An 18312-nucleotide genomic window follows, 5' to 3' on the forward strand; every position below is an offset into this window, starting at 1 on the left:
GGCTTCCTGGGAATTTTGGGAGTTGTAGTTCAGCAACACTTGACAGGGCAGCAATTTACTTACCCCTTGCAATTAGAAATAGTTACCACCTAAAGCAAATGGAGATGAGTTTGGATGGGTAGGTGGGTGAGTTATAACAAGCCCTTTCCTGCTCAACTACTCACTGTGTTGTTCACATGGTAATGTATGTTTATCACACAAACCCATTCTCCATTGATCTCCTTCCAAATAGATAGAAACCTGGATAAAGGTTAAACATTCATACCATTCAAAATGTTGTTCCTTCATGACTACGTACTGCATCATTCCAGTAAAGCATAAAACAGCCATGTTTAGTAAGAGAAAGATTGGGATTAATGTAGTGTTGAAATGAATGGGGTTATAATATTTTGGCTGCAGAAATCCTCAGGATCATTGGATGAAACAATAGAACATGCTAATATCCAGCAGTAATATCCAGTAGCCCTAATAAAAAGAGCATCTATTCCTCTCTCTTAATTAGTTTCACAATTTTAGATGTTGCCAAAGTAATAGTGTCATGCAAACACAAAAAAGTGGCTTCTTTGGATAAGGTATGTGCTCAGAGCTATTTGCAGTGAAATAAATAAATAAAAACAACAACATCTGGACATGTAGGAATCCCAGATAAGTGTTTATTTGATATGCCGTACCAAACTTGGGCTGTAAATGTGTTTTCTTTTTCATTTAATTGATGAAAGCTTTCTGAAGTTAATATGCTGAATCATTTAGGTTTTTAAATATATTTTTAATCCTACTTTTATCATTTTTATGAATAACTCAAGGTGGCAGACATACCTAATCAGTGGTGGGATTCAAATTTTTTTTTACTACTGGTTCTATGGGCGTGGCTTGGTGGGCATGGCAGGGGAAGGATACTGTAAAATTTCCTGTCAGATGTGGTATTTGCTGTTTCTTTGAGCTACTCAAAATGTCCGCTACTGGTTCTCCAGAACTAGCCAGAACCTGCTGAATCTCTGTACCTAATGTTTCCTCCTCCTATTTCCCCCACAACAATCCTGTGAGGTGGGTTGGGCTGTGATAAAGTGACTTGTTCTGGCTTTGAAGCCTAAGGCAGGACTAGAACTCACAATCTCCTGGCTGAGTGCCTTAATCACTAGACCAGTGGTCACCAACTGGTGAGCCGGGAACCACTGGAGGACCGCAAGAAAATTTTGGTGGTCCACAGAGAAACGTTCCCCCTCAAGCACTCCCCCCAAAGCAATTAATCCAGGCTGTGTGGGAACACAAGGCTGTGCCAGCCACATGGCCTGCCCACCCGCTGGACCCCACCCTTCGGCCAAGTGCAAACCTTACCTTGAGTAGAGCCACGTGAGCTGGAACTGGAAGGTAAGACCAATGGTGGGGGAGGGAAATACGCCCCAGGATGGCTTGCTGATATTGGTGGGAAAGTTGGTCCCATATTCCAGAGTTGACCAAAGGACTGACCAAAGGGCCAGTCCTGTGATTACTGCAGCTCTGGAATATGGGGCCGACTTTCCCATCAATGTCAGCAAGCTACCATCAGTCAAAATTCATATTAGTGGTCCCCAGGATTTAAAGTTATGAGTTTGGTGGTCCTTGAGCTCTGAAAGGTTGGCGACCCCTGCACTAGACCAAATTGGCTCTTTTCTGTTATCAAACAAAGCACTACACTCACAGTATAATTTGTGTTTTCTAAGGTGTGGATTTGCATTGCTATATTATGCAACTTTACAGGGGGAAGGGAAACCACTAGAGTGAGCTATTAACATATTCAGATGGTATACAAGCAATGTGTGCAGTAAATAAAATTCAATAACTTCAGATGGGTTTCAGAAGCATACTGCAGTTTTCTCTTATTAGAGAGTAAAAGATGAGACAGAGACATTAAATTTGTAATAATTCATTATCTGATGGTTAGAGGCTTTTTTCTTTATTGAAAGTTGGCAGCAATACAAGAACTATGCAGATTTTCAGGGTCTCCATGAGGTTCCAAAGAAAACTTTATTCTTTCTGTATTTACTTTGGAAAACTCCAGAATTGATCAGGGGAAGTTGAGAATAAATTCCGAGGAATCCAAATTTCCTGATGGTTGTTCTTTTGCTTTTTGTTTGTTCGTTGGCAAGCTATTTTGGGCTTCAGTCAAATGTAAAAAACCAATTAAAAAATACACAGCAAAGGATGTGTGTGGGGGATACAGAACAGGGAGGCAGTAGGCAAAGACAAAGCAGCAGCTTGGATGCAATGGATTAAATTCCACAAAGTCATGCCCAATCCTTAGCTCGTTCTGTCCTCGGCAATGGAATGGAACTTGTATACAGACTTGGTTGTAGAGCCCAAAGATTCCTCTGGATTCCTCAATGGACTTTCAGTTCCAATTTGTACTCAGCCTGGTTCTGTAACATTCATCTGAGGCACTGGTACTTTCTCCCCTTGGACCAGGAAAAGAAAAAAACAACCATCCCACCATCAAATCCCACTTCTTTTTCAAGAAAATAAATATTTTGTGTACAAAATGTAAAACTAAAAGTTTCTGCTACTTAAGTTTGCATTCCAGACAGGCTGGGTGCAGACAGGGGGCAGAGGGTAAGTATATGTTGAAGCTTGCAGCATACTTTTAGTATTGAGGAGGGGGGGCATCTGCCATTAAGAGGGGGCTATTGTTGTTTGTGTCCCGGGTGAGAAACTCCATAGCAGCTACTTCTGGCATGGAGGACTTTGAGCAGCAACGGCTGAGCCATGTTCTAATAGTCAGTGAGTGGGTATCGTAGGAAGATAAAGACAAGGATGATGCAGAAGGTGGCAAGTGCCGAGCTGGTAATGTTAAAAAGGCGGGCGGTTTTGGCATCTTCCACAGCACCATTCAAATCGTTGAGGAGTTTTTTATCTCGCACCTGGAAAGAACAAGAACAAAGCAACAAATTTGGGGACAATGGTTAAAAAGAAATAAAAAAATAGGAAGCTAAGAAATAAGGATGAGGTTAAAACTGCGAAACAAGAACAATTGTCCAGGACCATTTCTATTTTTGCAATGTTAAGCCAAGTTCTGACTTGAACACAGTGAACAGAAAGACCTTGAAATTTGCTGCTAGCGTCTCACACCCAGCAATAATATTTCCTCTGGTTGGAAACCCTAGCTACTTCTTTCAGTTTCAAGCAGTGAGGGCAGGACTGCTGTATTTTGTTTCCTGTAAAGGAAAAAGCCCTCTCAGTGAGAAGGTGGAAGGTGATGAATTGGCAACAATGGGATCAATGACACAGGTGAATGGTACTAATTAGCCTTGCTTAGAAGAAAAAAAAGGCAACTCTCAGGGTTTTTTTCAAAATCTGCTGCTTCCAATGCAGATCATGGGAGGAAAATGAGATGTGGGTGAGTGTGCCATTAAGACCTTGAGATGGATTGAGGTGTCATGTGGGAGAAGAAATCCATTCCACACACTGAAAATGGGTTTTATTTCCACGACATCTGCCACGTCGTGGTCTTGAAACCTAGAAATATCTCCTCTTCAAGTTATTTGAAACCTGAAATCTGTATATATATTTGTGTGTGTGCATATTCTGTTCCTACTAGTTAAACAACTGCAGTCCTTTTCAAAGAGAAGGTAAAATGTGTCACAAGTTTCCCTTGCCATAAAAAGCTATTGTTGGTGCTAACAGAATATTAAAAGAATTGAGCCGACAGGATCTTTTGGAAAACATCTACAGTTTAGCTTAGGGATAGAGAAAGATAGGATTGTTTCTTAACATGGATTTATACAGTATATTACCTTGCACATCATGATTATTCTTAAGGCATGTTAAAGCAGCATATTTGATTCTAGTGAAGCCAGTATATTTTAGAATTGAGAATGAAGAGAATGAGAATCCAAAGTTGTATAATTGAGAATTGTCCCAGGTGCCCATACTGTATCTATGGGCATGTGGATTTAAATTAAGGTGGGTGTGATTTCAAGTATGCCTAAGAATTCTGTGCGTTATACAATTCTGCTATAGTGCATGGTCAAAGTTTTTGTCAGCTACAATCCACTTCATCAGCCATAAAAAGCATTAATCACAATTGGCAGATATATGTGTATGGGTGTAAGGAGGGAACAGTAATAAATGAGGTCAAGTGGCAATAAAATAGCAAAGGTATAGTTTGGAACAACACATTTAAATCAATGTAGAAGAAACATAGCGATCATTTATGACAGCAGGAATAAGCCATTCATTCTAGTTTTATTACATTAAAGAAAATTTGTGATGGAGATTAAAGTAATTATTATGATACTTCATGGTCAGGCTTATATCACTGAACCTCTAATTTCTTTTAATTCAGTCGCCTCCTACTGAAATTTTGAGTATCTAGTGAGTTAGAGACCAGTTTTTGTCATAATGTTTATCTTGTTTACCTCACAAGGTTCTGTGGCTGCAACAAATTAATATGGCAATCTGATTTTTTATTTTTTTTGCTCAATGCGAATGCAATGACCAACTAACCTGGCTCTTAGCATGATTGGGCAGTTGCCATAAATCAGTTCACAGGGTCAAGAGGGGAAGTAGTATATTCTGGAAAGGCCAGAAAGAAGCTAATTGATCCCCAGGGGTCTCTCTTACTCCAAATACCTCTATGACCCTTGCCCCACAATATAAATGACTGAGCCATTCCCCTTCCTATTCAGTGGATGCAAAAATGCCAGCAGCCTAATGCTTGAGAATGGCAGGGTTTGCATTGCAACTATCATCCACACCACACAATTTTAGACAATATAATTAGCTATCTGCTCTGGTTCATTAAAGATACAGTAATAGATTCCAGCGGCCAAAAAAAAAAAGCAAAATGTTGCAGCTATGTATATTACTCTCTATGCCAGTCAGCAAATAAATAATCAATATAAAATATGATCTGGGAAATTAGCCTCTGTGGAGAGTCAGCCTGAAGCTTGCACCATAAAAGAGTGTTTGACTGCCTGCATCTCCCTCACTTTGCAGAGGCAAAATCTCTAAGAGGTTTTGCAACAGTATTTTATCTATTCCCAAAGAATGAAGAATGGGCGACATTAAAGCAAGTTCTGAAGAAAGCTCATCAATATTCATGTAATTAAAAATAGATAAGTTGCACTGAGGCTCTCTGGATCTCCCCGAGAGGGTGATACATTCCTGAAGGTTGAATTAAATCACTTTGTATCTTGAATCTGCTGCTCAATGATTATTTCTTTGACTTTATCTAACTCTAACAATAACAAATATTCTGGAGAGGGACATATGATCACAATTGATTCATAAGACTTCACCACTCATGTGACCTAAGATTGTCAGATATTAGAAAGGAAAACAGTCTGGCTGGAGCCAGAGGGATCTTTAGCAATGTTCATAAAAGAGCTTGCCAGATTTTAGCTCTGATTCTGAATAACTCGACCTCTAATCTCAGGTCCATATTTAGAACACATTTAGGAGTCAAAAAGCAGGGTTTCTGATAGTGTAACAGGGTTTTGGATGGAGGTCCAAAATTAGAATATAAGCCCAATTGCAGACTGTATAAGAATCTGCAATAAATAATTTAATGGGGACTGCGATGACTGCGATAGTCCTCAACTTAAGACCATAATGAAGCTCAAAATTTATGTTGCTAAGTGAGACATTGGTTAAGTGAGCTTTGTCCCATTTTATGACCTTTCTTGCCACAGATAAGAGAATCAATCACTGTAGTTGTTAAGTTAGTAAACAGTAACATCATTTAGACTTACATACCGCTTCATAGTACTTTACGACCCTCTCTAAGTGCTTTTACAGAGTCAGCATATTCCCCCCAACAATCTGGGTCCTCAGTTTACCAACCTTGGAAGGATGGAGCCAGGGAGAATCGAACTGCAGGCAACTGGCAGTCAGCAGAGGTAGCCTGCAGTACTGCATTCTAACCACCGCGCCACCACAGCTCAGTTAGTAAAATGATTGTTAAGTGAATCTGGCTTCCCCATTGACTTTGCTTGTCAGAAGGTTGCAAAATGGGACCACATGACCCCGGGACACTGTAACTGTCATAAATATGAAGCAGTTGCCAAGAGTCTGAATTTTGGTCATGTGACCCTGGGGAGATTGCAATGATTGTACCAGTGAAAAACGGCCCCATTTCAGTGCCATTGTATCTCTGAATGGTCACTAAATGAACAGTTGTAAGCCAAGGATTACCTTACCTTCTCTGTGAATGGTGAAATTTTGAAATGAACGAAAGGCTCTTTTGGGCCAGAGAGGAGGCATGATTGGCTTGGATTGGCTTCTTTCTGGAAGCCTGGGAAATAAGCTCTAAGTGGGTAATGCATTTAATTTGCTCCATCAGCTGGTTATCTATATGTCACGTATAAATCTTAAAATTTTAGAGAAAACCATTTTATTTGCAATTTAGGACAAAAATTGCCAACATCTAATGAAGTAAACTCTAGTCTATGGGAAAATACGTCGTGTAACTTTGGTTTAGCCTATAAAATGACTTGTACTTCTTCTACCTTTATGCTACATACTTATTACCTTCTCCCATCACCTATTTTTTCTAACTAAAGGCAAATGCTTAGCAAGCAATGCTGAGAATGGAATTACTATTACTGCTATAGAATACTGAACTAAGTAATTACTATTTATAATTACTATTTATTTTGCACTATGTGGAAAACCCATCAAAAATGACTTAGATCTGTAGGTTAGACCAGTAGTTGCCAACTAAGTGGGCCGCGGCCCACTGGTGGGCCGCAGAGAAAATTTTGGTGGGCTGCAGAGAAGTGTCACCCCAGTGCACCCCCCAAAGCAATTAATCCAGGCTGAGCAGGAACACAAGGCTGCACTGTCCACATGGCCTGCAGGAACCCTCCCTTCCCACTCACTCCTTACCTGGCAAACTTGCCTGCTAAGTTGCTATTTTTCCTGTTTCCGACCATCAGCTGTTCTGCTGTGCTGGGAGATTTAGATTAGCTAGGAAGCAGGAAATGGTTGCATTTCTTGCTGTCTAGCTAGTCTTTAGATCTTCGACTCTGCTTTTAAGCACAGCCGAACCTCCCCAAGGACTGAAGCTTCTATTATTCAGTGCAGACTCATGGCAAGCAAATTTGAGAGACTGAGCTAGCTGATGGCAAATAGATAGATCACTGAATGATTCTGTGAGCAACTCAATCTGCCTGCCTGCTTTGCCTGATTTTGGGAAAAAGTTGCTCTTTTTTAAATAAAAAAAATCAATATTCACATACATGGTGTGTTGTGAGTTAATTTTGTAAGTTCGCTTGCAAGCAAATTTTATATGACAGACTGAGCTAGCTGATGGCAGATAGATAGATCTCTGAATGAATCTGTGATTCTGTGAGCAACTCAATCTGCCTGCCTACTTTGCCTGATTTTGAGTAAAAGTTGCTCTTTTTTATAAAAAATTCAATATTTATATAAATATTTATGATATTTACATACAAGCCATGCCCAGCCAGTCACAACCACCAAGCCACGCCCACAAATTAGGCCATGCCCACAAAACCAGTTCGTGATCCCTGGGATTTAAAATTATGAGTTTGGTGGTTCCTGAGGTCCAAAAAGTTGGCAACCCCTGGGTTAGATGGAGAAGTTGAAAAAAAAATCCCAGAAAGAGGTTTTGACAACTTATTCATTTTTGTGCCCCTCCCTTCAGGCCAAAAATGTCCAGAAATATTTCCCTTGGTCATCAGGAATTAAGCTCAACTTTAAGAACATCCTACGGACTTATTTTCAACAAAAAGAAGGTAGTTTCCTTTACTTTGGGTTAGTGTAGTACAATAGGTAAAAAGCAGGCTGTTGTGTTAGCTTAACCATTTTTAATTGTAGTTAAAAAATCTTGGCTTAACATTAATGTGTGAATTAAACCTGCTTATTGGCACTCTCAGCACAGCTGTAACTAAACACCAAATAGTATCCAATCTTTTATGGCTAGTAGGCACATCTGGAAATTTGGGAGTACATGGTCAGTACTGTGGCTGCAGGGAGTGAGGTGGGAGCTTACCCATTCATGCCAGCAGGGCCATTCTTTCTGTCTTTCTGTCTCTTTCTCTCCCTCTCTCTGTCTCTCTCTCTCTCATTGGTGACCAGGGTCATTGTTTAGGAATGCCAGAATTAGTGCTGTAAATCATTACTCTAAACATTCTTTCAGATTGAAATATATTTACTGAAAGATTATAGATAGTTGAATTTTATGGCTAAAGGCCCCTTTTTTATGGACAAGGAACTGACTTTGATTGTTATTTTGCTTAATGTCTTCCACTGGATGAATAGCCCTTGCACTGAACAAGGCTAAACACAAGATGTCAGTGGCGGAGCATGTATAGAAGAACCCTTTGTTCTATAATGCAGCAGAACTGCATAGATCAAATTATTTTTTTATGAACTCCAAAAATAATTCCACAAGTCCGCACACATTACTTGTATATCAACACACATTTACCTGAAAGAAGAGCCCCCAATTTATTTTTGTGAACTGAGAATTCTGATTCTCCTCTAAGGCCTTATTGTTATTTATCCTTGCCATCCAGGAAGAACATTTTCCCAGAATCAAAATAGGAATCGAGTTTCCTTGCCAGCAGCCCCAACATTAGAGGTTCTTCTTCCTGTAAGAGTTCATGTCAACCCTTTGAGGTAGGCCACATTGGGAAGACAAGACTCACAGGAAGGCTAGAAGCAGAATCTGGCAAGGCAGGATAAGAAGTAATCAGTAGATGATCATTAAAGAGAGATCCAGTCTAGAACTAAGGAGAAATTTCTTGACAGTGAGAACAACAAATAATCAGTGGGATGACTTTGCGTCCAGAAGTTGTGGGTGCTTGGAGGTTTTCAAGAAGACAATGGACAACCATTTGTCTGGAATGGTATAGAGAGTTACGAATGTAATGGAGCCTACTGATGACATTTATGACCTGAGGATTTGTTGGGAGTGAATCATATAAAATGAATGTGAAAACTCCCTCTTTTGCCCATGCATTCGCTAATCAAATATGCAGGACATTAAGTATACTTGAGGTATCTCAGGGTGGGGAAGGCCGGGGGGAGGGGCTAATGATGGGACAGGACACCTGCTTAAGACCACCCAAGACCTTCCCCCGTCCCAATGGGATACTTCATACTCCCCACAATTGCTTCCCCCCCCAATCCTGCCATGCCAGATCACTTATCTAGCGAGCTGTCTCCTGTCCAGTCTCTCTGCTGCGCAAGACCACAGACCCCAGAAGCTTCCAGTCTCAGCCCAACGAAATGTTTGCACACCAATGGGAGGCACTGGGGCAGTGAAATCACGCTGCCTCAAAGTGTCCTATTGGCTTGCAAACTCTTTGGCGGCCTTTGCAAAAAGCCTTTGCCAGCAAGAACAGAGCCCCGGAAGATGCGCTGGCCCCTCCCAGGCTCTGTTCTCGCTGGCAAACGGTTTTTGCAAAGATAACCGGAACCTGCCAGCTTTGCCAAGGAAATGGCAAATGGAGGGAAGGCCTGAAACACCAAAGCCTTCCCTCCATTTGCAAAGCCTTTTGCCCCAGATCTCGTCCAGGCCTCAATTCTCCAAAAACAGAAACCTAAAGTAGTGTGAGATCACGCAAGATCAGTAGCATGAGATCTCACACTACTGATCTCACATGATCTTTTGATACTTTACACCTCTGTTATCTGCGAATGCACTGAAGGCCTGAAGCAACGAAGCAGGCAAAGAAACCGCAGAGAGGAGACACCTCGCTCGATCTTGGGAAGATAAGTGAGTCTCCACAAGCCCAGTGGCCAGGGTGGTGGTGGTGAGAATAGGCAGGGTGATTGCAGTGCCTCTGCAGTCATTGGTACAGGTGAACGACCGCCATGATGCTGCAACATTCATAACCTTAGGACTGTGTCATAAGTACTTGGGGAGTTATGTTGCAACTTCGAACGATTGCTAAGTGAACTGTCGGAACTCAAGGATTACCTGCATAGGGCCCCTTGTTCGAACAGGGGGGCTGGACTAGAAGGCCTCTAAGGTCCCTTCCAACTCTGTTATTCAGAATCTGCATCTTCTCTTATACTCCCTCTTGTACTCCAGTAAGGAACATGGATATGTTTTTCAGACAATCTCCCTCCTCAGATTCTGACTATTCACTTATAAGCTATTTCTATGACACTTTTTATTCTGATTTTTTTTAAAAAAAAAAAGTTTAGTCCTATTTGTTATATTCAAGCCTTCCCACTCCCCTCCCCACAGTCAAAATCATATGATTTTAAAACTGGCTATTTTAATTTTGGGGCTGTGGATTTTATTTTCTAAACATCATTGTTGTATAAGGTTATTATATTTTAAAAGTATCTGATTTCTTTTAGAAGGCATATGTGTTTTTTTTGTTATGACTGTTATGGATTTATATTGGGAGCTGTCACAGTTTGGCCGGTTTTAGAGAGAGCAGGCTAGAAATCTGTTAAATAAATAAGAAAATAAATCATGGTGAACTTGGTGCTGTTTGGTGAACATTCACCTCTAACTCTTGCTGCACGTCCAAGGATGCAGTTTGTGTTTCCAGCTCACCAATTTCTAAAGCCTGAAGTTTATTTCAGGCCATAGAGCAACATCCTGTGCATCCTAAATATGTGGAATCTTCCACTTCGTTCTTTTGTAAAAATATAGTCTGCTTGCTCACAGAAGAAAAACTGCTCATAAATGTTTATACAAATGCAAACACCAAATTCTTAATAAAAAAAAATATTGCGTGTGGAAAAACGTATCCAAGGAAGGGTGATTTTTCTTGCAGAAAATAAAGCAAGTTGATTTTTGTTTTGCCTTATTCAGAGTCCTTTCTCTGCATCTGCCGGCTTACAATCCAGAACTGTTATAGCAAGCAGCAATCAAACCATTAAGGGGCATGGAATTGGAAAGTACATTGATGATTGTACTTTGGAAAGTACAAGGCTCATTGAGGAAAGAGGGAGAGAGAGAATTAAGAGAAAGGCAGAGAAAAGGATACAAGCATCCTCGGTTTGCTTTCATAGTGAGAATTGAGGTTTTCTGATGAACTGGCTCTCTTAAAATTGGGGAAACAACAGATACTCCTAAACCTTGGAAAACCAGCAACTCCCACTGAGAGGATTAGTTGACATTGAAAATGTGGCTAATCTGCTTATTTCTCTTTGTAGATTAAAACATCATAACTGATGGTAAGAAAAAGCAAAACCTGAATTTGGAATACATTAATAACTGTAATTTGCAATGAAATTTTGAAAGAGGGATAATTAATTGGCAGTGACTCAGATTGTACAGGAAAAATAATTTTGACATGCTAACAGACCTAATATTAAAGCCAGAGTCACCTTATTCAAACCTACACAAAAGATTAGAAAAGTGCTTCTTTTACATAATATACAAACCCAAACCAAAAAAATGTATCCCACTTTCTCCATAAGAGTTCCAAGTAATTTATATAAATGTCTTGTTTTATATTTATCCCCACAACTAGAACCCTGGGTAGAGGATGTTGATACTGAGCTGAGGAAAAAAATGAACAGACATCACCTACTGAGCTCTGTTGTCAAGCAAAATCTGAAGTTCGATATCTCTGGTCAAAGTCCAGCTTATTCATTTCCACTGTGCTCCTTCCAATTCCTGTCCTCTTGTTGCGCGTCCCATTGAACAACAATAAATTGAAGTAGGTTAGATCAGGGGTGGGATTCAAATTTTTTGACAACCGATTCTGTGGGCATGGCTTAGGTGGTGGGAGTGGCTTGGTGGTCATGTGACTGGGTGGACATAGCTTGGTGGTCATGTTATTGGCTGGATGTGGCCAACTCAATATCACTCACATCGAGGCATGCATCTCCTCACCTGGCCTCTCATGACTGTGGGGATGCTGCAACAGTTGTAAGTGTGAAAAATGGTCATAAGTCACTTTTTTCATTGCCATTGTAACTTTGAATGGTCACTCCACACAAGCAAAGTACTAGCAAAGGAGGGGAAAAAAACTCCAGAGACGGTCCAGAGACAGGAAGTCTAGTCTTGCCAAGAATGTAATAAGGGTTAACAGAGAGGCAGTTTCTGTAAGCAACAGCAGAATGTTTCCTTCCTGCCTTCCTTACAGGATTAGGCCAGTAATTTCTTCAAACAACCAGTTCTCCAAACTGCTTAGAATGTTACCAACCGGTTCTAGAGAATAGGTGAGAACTGGTAGAATCCCACCCCTGGGTTAGATCCAAGGAAGTAAGGAAAAGGGTTTGACCCTGTATTGGAGAAAATAGATTGGGAGAAGCTGGGCACAGGTGGAAGAGAGACAGTTCAAAGCAGGCAGAGAGAAAAGGTATAAAAGAGTGACTGAAAAGAAAGAAAAGATTTGGGATGGATTGCAGCAATGATTACTAGCTTCCAAATGGCAGGTGAGATCACATAAGAAAACTCCACACTTTTATATTGCATGCAAAATACCCAACACATCTTGATTAAGGATGCACCCAGGGGTGGGATTCTACCAGTTCGCACCTATTCACCAGAACCAGTTGTTAACATTCTAAGCAGTTCGGATAACTGGTTGTTAGAAGAAATTACTGGCCTAATCCTGTAAGGAAGGCAGGAAGGAAACATTCTGCTGTTGCTTACAGAAACTGCCTCTCTGTTAACCCTTATTACATTCTTGGCAGGACTAGACTTCCTGTCTCAGGAACTTCTCTAGAGTTTTTTCCCCCTCCTTTGCTGGTACTTTGGTCATGTGGAGTGACCATTTAAAGTTACAATGGCACTGAAAAAAGTGACTTATGACCATTTTTCACACTTACGACTGTTGCAGCATCCCCACATCATGTGAGGCCAGGCAAGGAGATGCATGACTTGATGTTAATGATATTGAGTTGGCCACACCTAGCCAATAACATGACCACCAAGCCATGTCCACCCAGTCACATGATCACCAAGCCACGCCCACCACTTAAGACATGCCCATAGAATTGGTTTTAAAAAATTTGAATCCCACCCCTGGATGTACCTCCTGATGTCCAGTTATGAATGACATTTTAAAACCATTGTGGACATTCCTAACAATTACAAGAAGCACCTGATTTTTTCTCTATTAAAGTGCTAGATGCAGAATAATGTATTAATGTTATGGGAAGAGAAATTTTGCTTACATTTTTTAAGCTAGAAGAGTCCTTCAAGGGAGAATACATTTTGGCTTGCAAGACATTAAAAATCCTAGCTTCTCCAGAATAGCATGAGACTGCTTGGGATGAAACTGGACTTTGGTTGTGCTTCATACATATTGCCAAAATGTGGCAAAACTGACAATGTTATCTTTAGATTTAGTGGAGAATGCTTCAGTATGCATGGGTAAGATTTAGGTTGGTAATGTAGTCTTAATTTTTCTGTACTACTAAAAGGGAAAGCCTCAATTCATCAAGGATTGTAGATTATCTTCTCATTGGGAGATAATATCTGTATTTTCCTAAGAGGCATCTCTTCTTGCTCTTGGGAGCCATTGTGTGTATTCTCCTGAGTTCTCAGGCAATGAAGGTTGCTTCTCTGGAACTTGCAACTTTTCAGTTACATTAAAGTTACCAGATTCCCTTATCAGCAATTCTGGCTAACGAGAACAGATTCTGGGAATTGTAGTTCAGTATCACCAGAAGGCCTTTGATTTCCTACAGCTGGTTTAGACTTCTTTTCTGCAGTAAATTCTTTTGTCCATCTTTGCAAATGAATTTGTCACTTCATTTTCCCCTTGCATCCAAGGCAAGGCAAGCTTATGAACACAATGATAGAAGCTGCTTTGTGGAGTTGCTTTAAGTGTTATTACAGATGGGTTTATTCTTCTGTCTGCTTATGTGCACAGGCATTGCAATCTTTACTGTCATTGCAAGAGCTTGTGTTCTGCAAATATCGACTGGTGGGCAATAGAAGGAGCAGAATTAAAAACGTTTCCTCTAGCTTGGAATCAAGTTCTTTGAAACTTCAGACTCAAGCTTCTGCTGTGGTTGAATATGTATAAACGTTCGGTATATGGATGGACACTTCCAATATAGAAAAGAACTGCATTCTTGTAATCTTTTGGTTTGTCCTTTGCACTGATTACAGCAAGAAAGAAAGAGATAGAAGTTTGTTCCTTTTTTCTTCAGTTCTTTCCCCCAAATGGAGAAAGACTTGAAGGCTCCCACAAATCATCTTTCAGTAAGAAGTACCAAAGATTGAAGGCTATTTTTAACATGACTTGAGAACTTACAAGCTGAAAGTCTTAACTCAGTGGATAACTCATGTTGTTTATAGGATAACCTTCCAATTTGATGATCCTAAGTCCAAGAAGGAATAGGAGTCAATGCAACAATAACCTTTTTTATCCAGCAGTACCAATACAATACTAATAGCAAAGTGCAACTGCTTGGGCTTGTAATACTGTATATCCACATAGATGGACTTCCTGCATGAACATCTCAGATGCTATTGAACCCAAGTTATATCAGATTTTTAAAAGCATGGGAGATGCTTTAAGCTCTATCACTATGTGTTTGCTTTGTTTTGCTCCGATCAGATTTTTCTCACTAAATTGTGCTTTAATTAATTCCTAACCACAACCTCACATTTTAAAAACACACAGAGATTAGAATAATGCAAGCTACAAGATTGCACAAGGAAAGTTTTGAATTATATATTATACTAATCACCAAGGCATAAGACAATGTAATTTAAAATCAGCAACTTTTATGTTCACTGCCTCAATAAATTAAATATATTACCACAGTTCCAAGAAGATAGGTTTGATAGTGAATGTGAACTAAAATGATATGAACTTTCATTGATCCAGGTTAACCTTCCCTAATATAAAAATTGCAAGAATTCCCCTAATTCTTAGCCAGCACATTCAGGATCCCTGAGAATATTGGGACATGTAGCCCTAAGATATCTGGTAGGCCCAAGCTTTGAGAAGGCCAGTCAAGTAAAGCCAATTGATAGTTGCCAATGTTAGGATTCTAGCCTAGCCTTTTGAATTCATGCTAAACTTTTGATGAGTGCCAGGCACCAAGGATTAGGACCATACATTAAATTATAGCACAGAAGGTTTATTCAAGCCTACACACAAGAATCTAACAAACTAACAGTACTAAACTGGCACTAGATAAGAGTCAACAGAATTCTCCTTGATTCTCTTGGATCATTTGTGGCAACATAAGGACTCTAAGCTTACGACAAATCTAACTCTGCACCCAGCGCTGCTTGCTCTTATTCTACAGTGAGGCTAAGAATGTCTAGCTTTTAATATAATTTTATGCTTCATACAATTTACCTGAAATAACTTCAAATTATCTGATATTTACTGTATGTAGTACTACTGCCAAACTTTAGAAAATCCCCACCAAATTTATTCCTTTCATAGTTCAATAAGACACATAAGGTGAAATGCATAGCTGAGAAACAGTTTCTGTAGACCAAAAACTTTTGTATATCAAAAGTTTCTCAACACTTCCTAGAGGTCCACAACAAAGGTCCACAACAATCACTGAAAGACTCTGATTTCATGAAAATGTGTTATTTATTATATAAATTAAAGAAAAATCTCTGTGGATCTAGTTTCCCTTCTGTAGCTTTTAGTGTTATTTAAAAGAGATCTGCAAGCTGCATAAAACTGTCATATGTGAATTTATTTAAAATGTAAAGGCCTTGCTCACTTCCAATTTAATGCCTTGATGTCAAATCAAAAGTTCTTATCTCCTGGGAAAAAAAGAAACCACTGGATAACCTACTCTAGGATTTTAAACATCCAATCAATTAACTTCTATTTAGAAATACATTGATTTGACTTCAATTATCAGTAGGATTACCACCAGGTAAACAAGTAAGCAACAGAAGACACTAGACTAGAGGAACAATTTGGCCATGACAATTGGAAGGAAAAGGAAAGGAAAATGCTAGAATTGGGATATAGACTACTTTTTTGTGAAAAGAGGAAAGTGAATATATGTGGACTTGTGGGGAAAATGGTATTTCTGCTCCAAAGCCATGTCAAAGATGTATAAGTCTTTAGAAGAAGTAAAATCGTTTTTTGCTTTTCCTAGAGATTTGAAAATAAAAGCTACTACAGCCATAGCAAAAAAAAAAAAGCACTGATTACTCAGAGCTATGAAAAAAAAACCTAATTTTGGGATAGAAATATAGGCAATTCTGAAAAGCCTTTCACTAGACAAAATCAAGTGTATTAGTATAAATGTGCGTGAGTTTAACCATTTTTTAAAAAAAATTGAAGCAGCACGGCTTATCTTATAATTATCCCTGAAATTACTATACAGCAGCATGCTAGAAAAATTACATTGTATAAGTGATAAAATTCCACTTGCTTTTCCTGAAAATGTCATGATTTCTCTCACAGTTGTAGCACTGTATGTTAATGTATAACATAGAAATACATTTTCAAATCAATTGACTCATTGAAATGCACGCAGAAAAACAAACATTTACATCAGCATAGCAGTGTTTCTGAAACAATATAGCACTTAGCAATAGCACTTAGACTTATATACCACTTCACAGTGCTTTACAGCCCTCTCTAAGCAGTTTACAGAGTCAGCATATTGGCCCTAATAAGCTGGGTCCTCATTTTACCCACCTTGGAAGGATGGAAGGCTGAGTCAACCTTGAGCCTGGTGAGATTCGAACTGCCAAATTGTAGGCAGCTGGCAGTCAGCAAAATAGCCTGCAGTACTGCACTCTAACCACTGTCCACTACATCTCTATAATGTGGTAGGTAACTACATTAAAAATCCCTCACTCCCAATGTCTCCATGAAGAGACATGGTAGGTTACAAGAGTCAGCAGGAAAAATCTATCTGCAGACAAAAATATTTTTCTATGAGAAATATACAAAAATTAAAATTGCTAATAAAAATTACAAGACACAAAGGTAATTATAATAGTAATTATAATGTAAGTAAGGCATAATAAAACCAAAAATCAAAATAACATAAGCAAATTAATTTAAAATGAATTCAAGACCAAGTAAAGTAATAATAAACTAGTCAACAAAATGCTCTTCCATTTTCAGAAGGTTCCAGACTATCAGAAGGAGTTGAACAGGTCTACATTCTAAATGGATGCTAATCAATAAGACCAGGACAGAAACAGCATCTCCTGACTTTCTTTCATTTGCTGAGGACATCATCTTGTAGGTAGCCCATCTAAGAAGATTGAGACCATCAAGCTGTTCCAAGAGGAACATAGTGTTTTCCTTGGGAAAACAGAAGAAGAGCTTCCAAGAGGAGGAATTGGCTTGAGTGACAAGAGTTGGGGTAGTTGGTCTGCTGAACTACAACTGCCCCTTTCATTTTATCCCTGGGTAAATTATTTGCATTACTGTTTTGGCTGTGAGGTAGAGCGGAATCCTGCTTCTCTAGCGACTTTTTTTTCTTTCTTTTTAAATGATCTCTGACCCAGACTGACACCAGCAGTCCTAAAAGTATATAACTAAGAAACCAATGCCATGTAGATCAGGACTACTTTTATTGTAGCAGCTATAGATGCATCTCTTTGGTGCCACCTGGTAGTTGATAGGTTAATCAGTTGACAAAAACAAAAGTTTTTGAGCATCCTTCTAGTGCAACACTTCTTGAACTCTGGCTCCAAGAACACTTATTTAGCAGCTGTATGTTGGCTGCACAAATCTAGGTGCCTGCTTCCTTTCAGTTAAGGGAGAAAGCTCTTGCCTGCTATGAAGTGGTCAATAGGTTGACAGCTTTTTGATAAAAAAATACTATTAGAAAAGAATAGATTGACTTAAACTTTACAATAATCATCTGACATGCAGAAGGCATGGCAACCGAAGTTTCTCATGACTGGGGATGGTCAAGTGTTAGCCAGGGGAACATGCCAATCATTGTTGACCTAACAATGTTGCATGGAAGAACTATATGAACATCAGCACAGCATGTTAAAGGCAAGCATGATTCATGCTAACATGACTTCTTACTACCTCTTATGATGAGAGGAAAGCACTACAGAGATGAGTGTGGATGAGTCCACAGATCTGCTGTTCACAGATCTGAAGATACATTTGAAGAAATTATTCATTGTTGGGGCCCAAGAAGAACACACTGGCTCTTTCATGGCTCTCATTTGGAAAGGATTTTGGTTAGAAGCCTGAGGCACTATGTGCTTTTTTAACTCTCTCTGATCGGTCTGACTAGTGTGAATGGTTCCTTCTCTTTGTCTCTAATGATGGCATTAAAGATAGACTCTTCATCAGTTTCTCTTCTTAACTCCAGATCTCAGGAGGTTACTGAAATTATAGTACTTTGCAATTATAAACACTATCCCTGCCCCACCTGTCTATATTTACTTTTCTAGCTGCAAGGCAAGCTTGATGT

The 18312-nt window shown here is 39.4% G+C and overlaps 1 protein-coding gene across 4 annotated transcripts in view; it reads right to left on the bottom strand.

The window, feature by feature from the left end:
- Positions 1-1906: 1906 nt before the first annotated feature.
- Positions 1907-18312, bottom strand: part of IFITM10 (interferon induced transmembrane protein 10) — a 32683-nt gene continuing 16277 nt past the window's right edge. For all 4 annotated transcript variants that reach the window (XM_087920999.1, XM_087921000.1, XM_087920998.1 and 1 more), the window contains one exon: positions 1907-2894. In XM_087920999.1, coding sequence (XP_087777125.1) covers positions 2745-2894 — 150 coding nt within the window. In that variant the 3' untranslated portion in view covers positions 1907-2744. The remainder of the gene's footprint in view (positions 2895-18312) is intronic.

The sequence above is a fragment of the Pseudonaja textilis genome, chromosome 1, assembly GCF_049901715.1.
Source record: "Pseudonaja textilis isolate UNSWEBS1 chromosome 1, rPseTex1.2, whole genome shotgun sequence".
Lineage (NCBI taxonomy): Eukaryota > Metazoa > Chordata > Lepidosauria > Squamata > Elapidae > Pseudonaja > Pseudonaja textilis.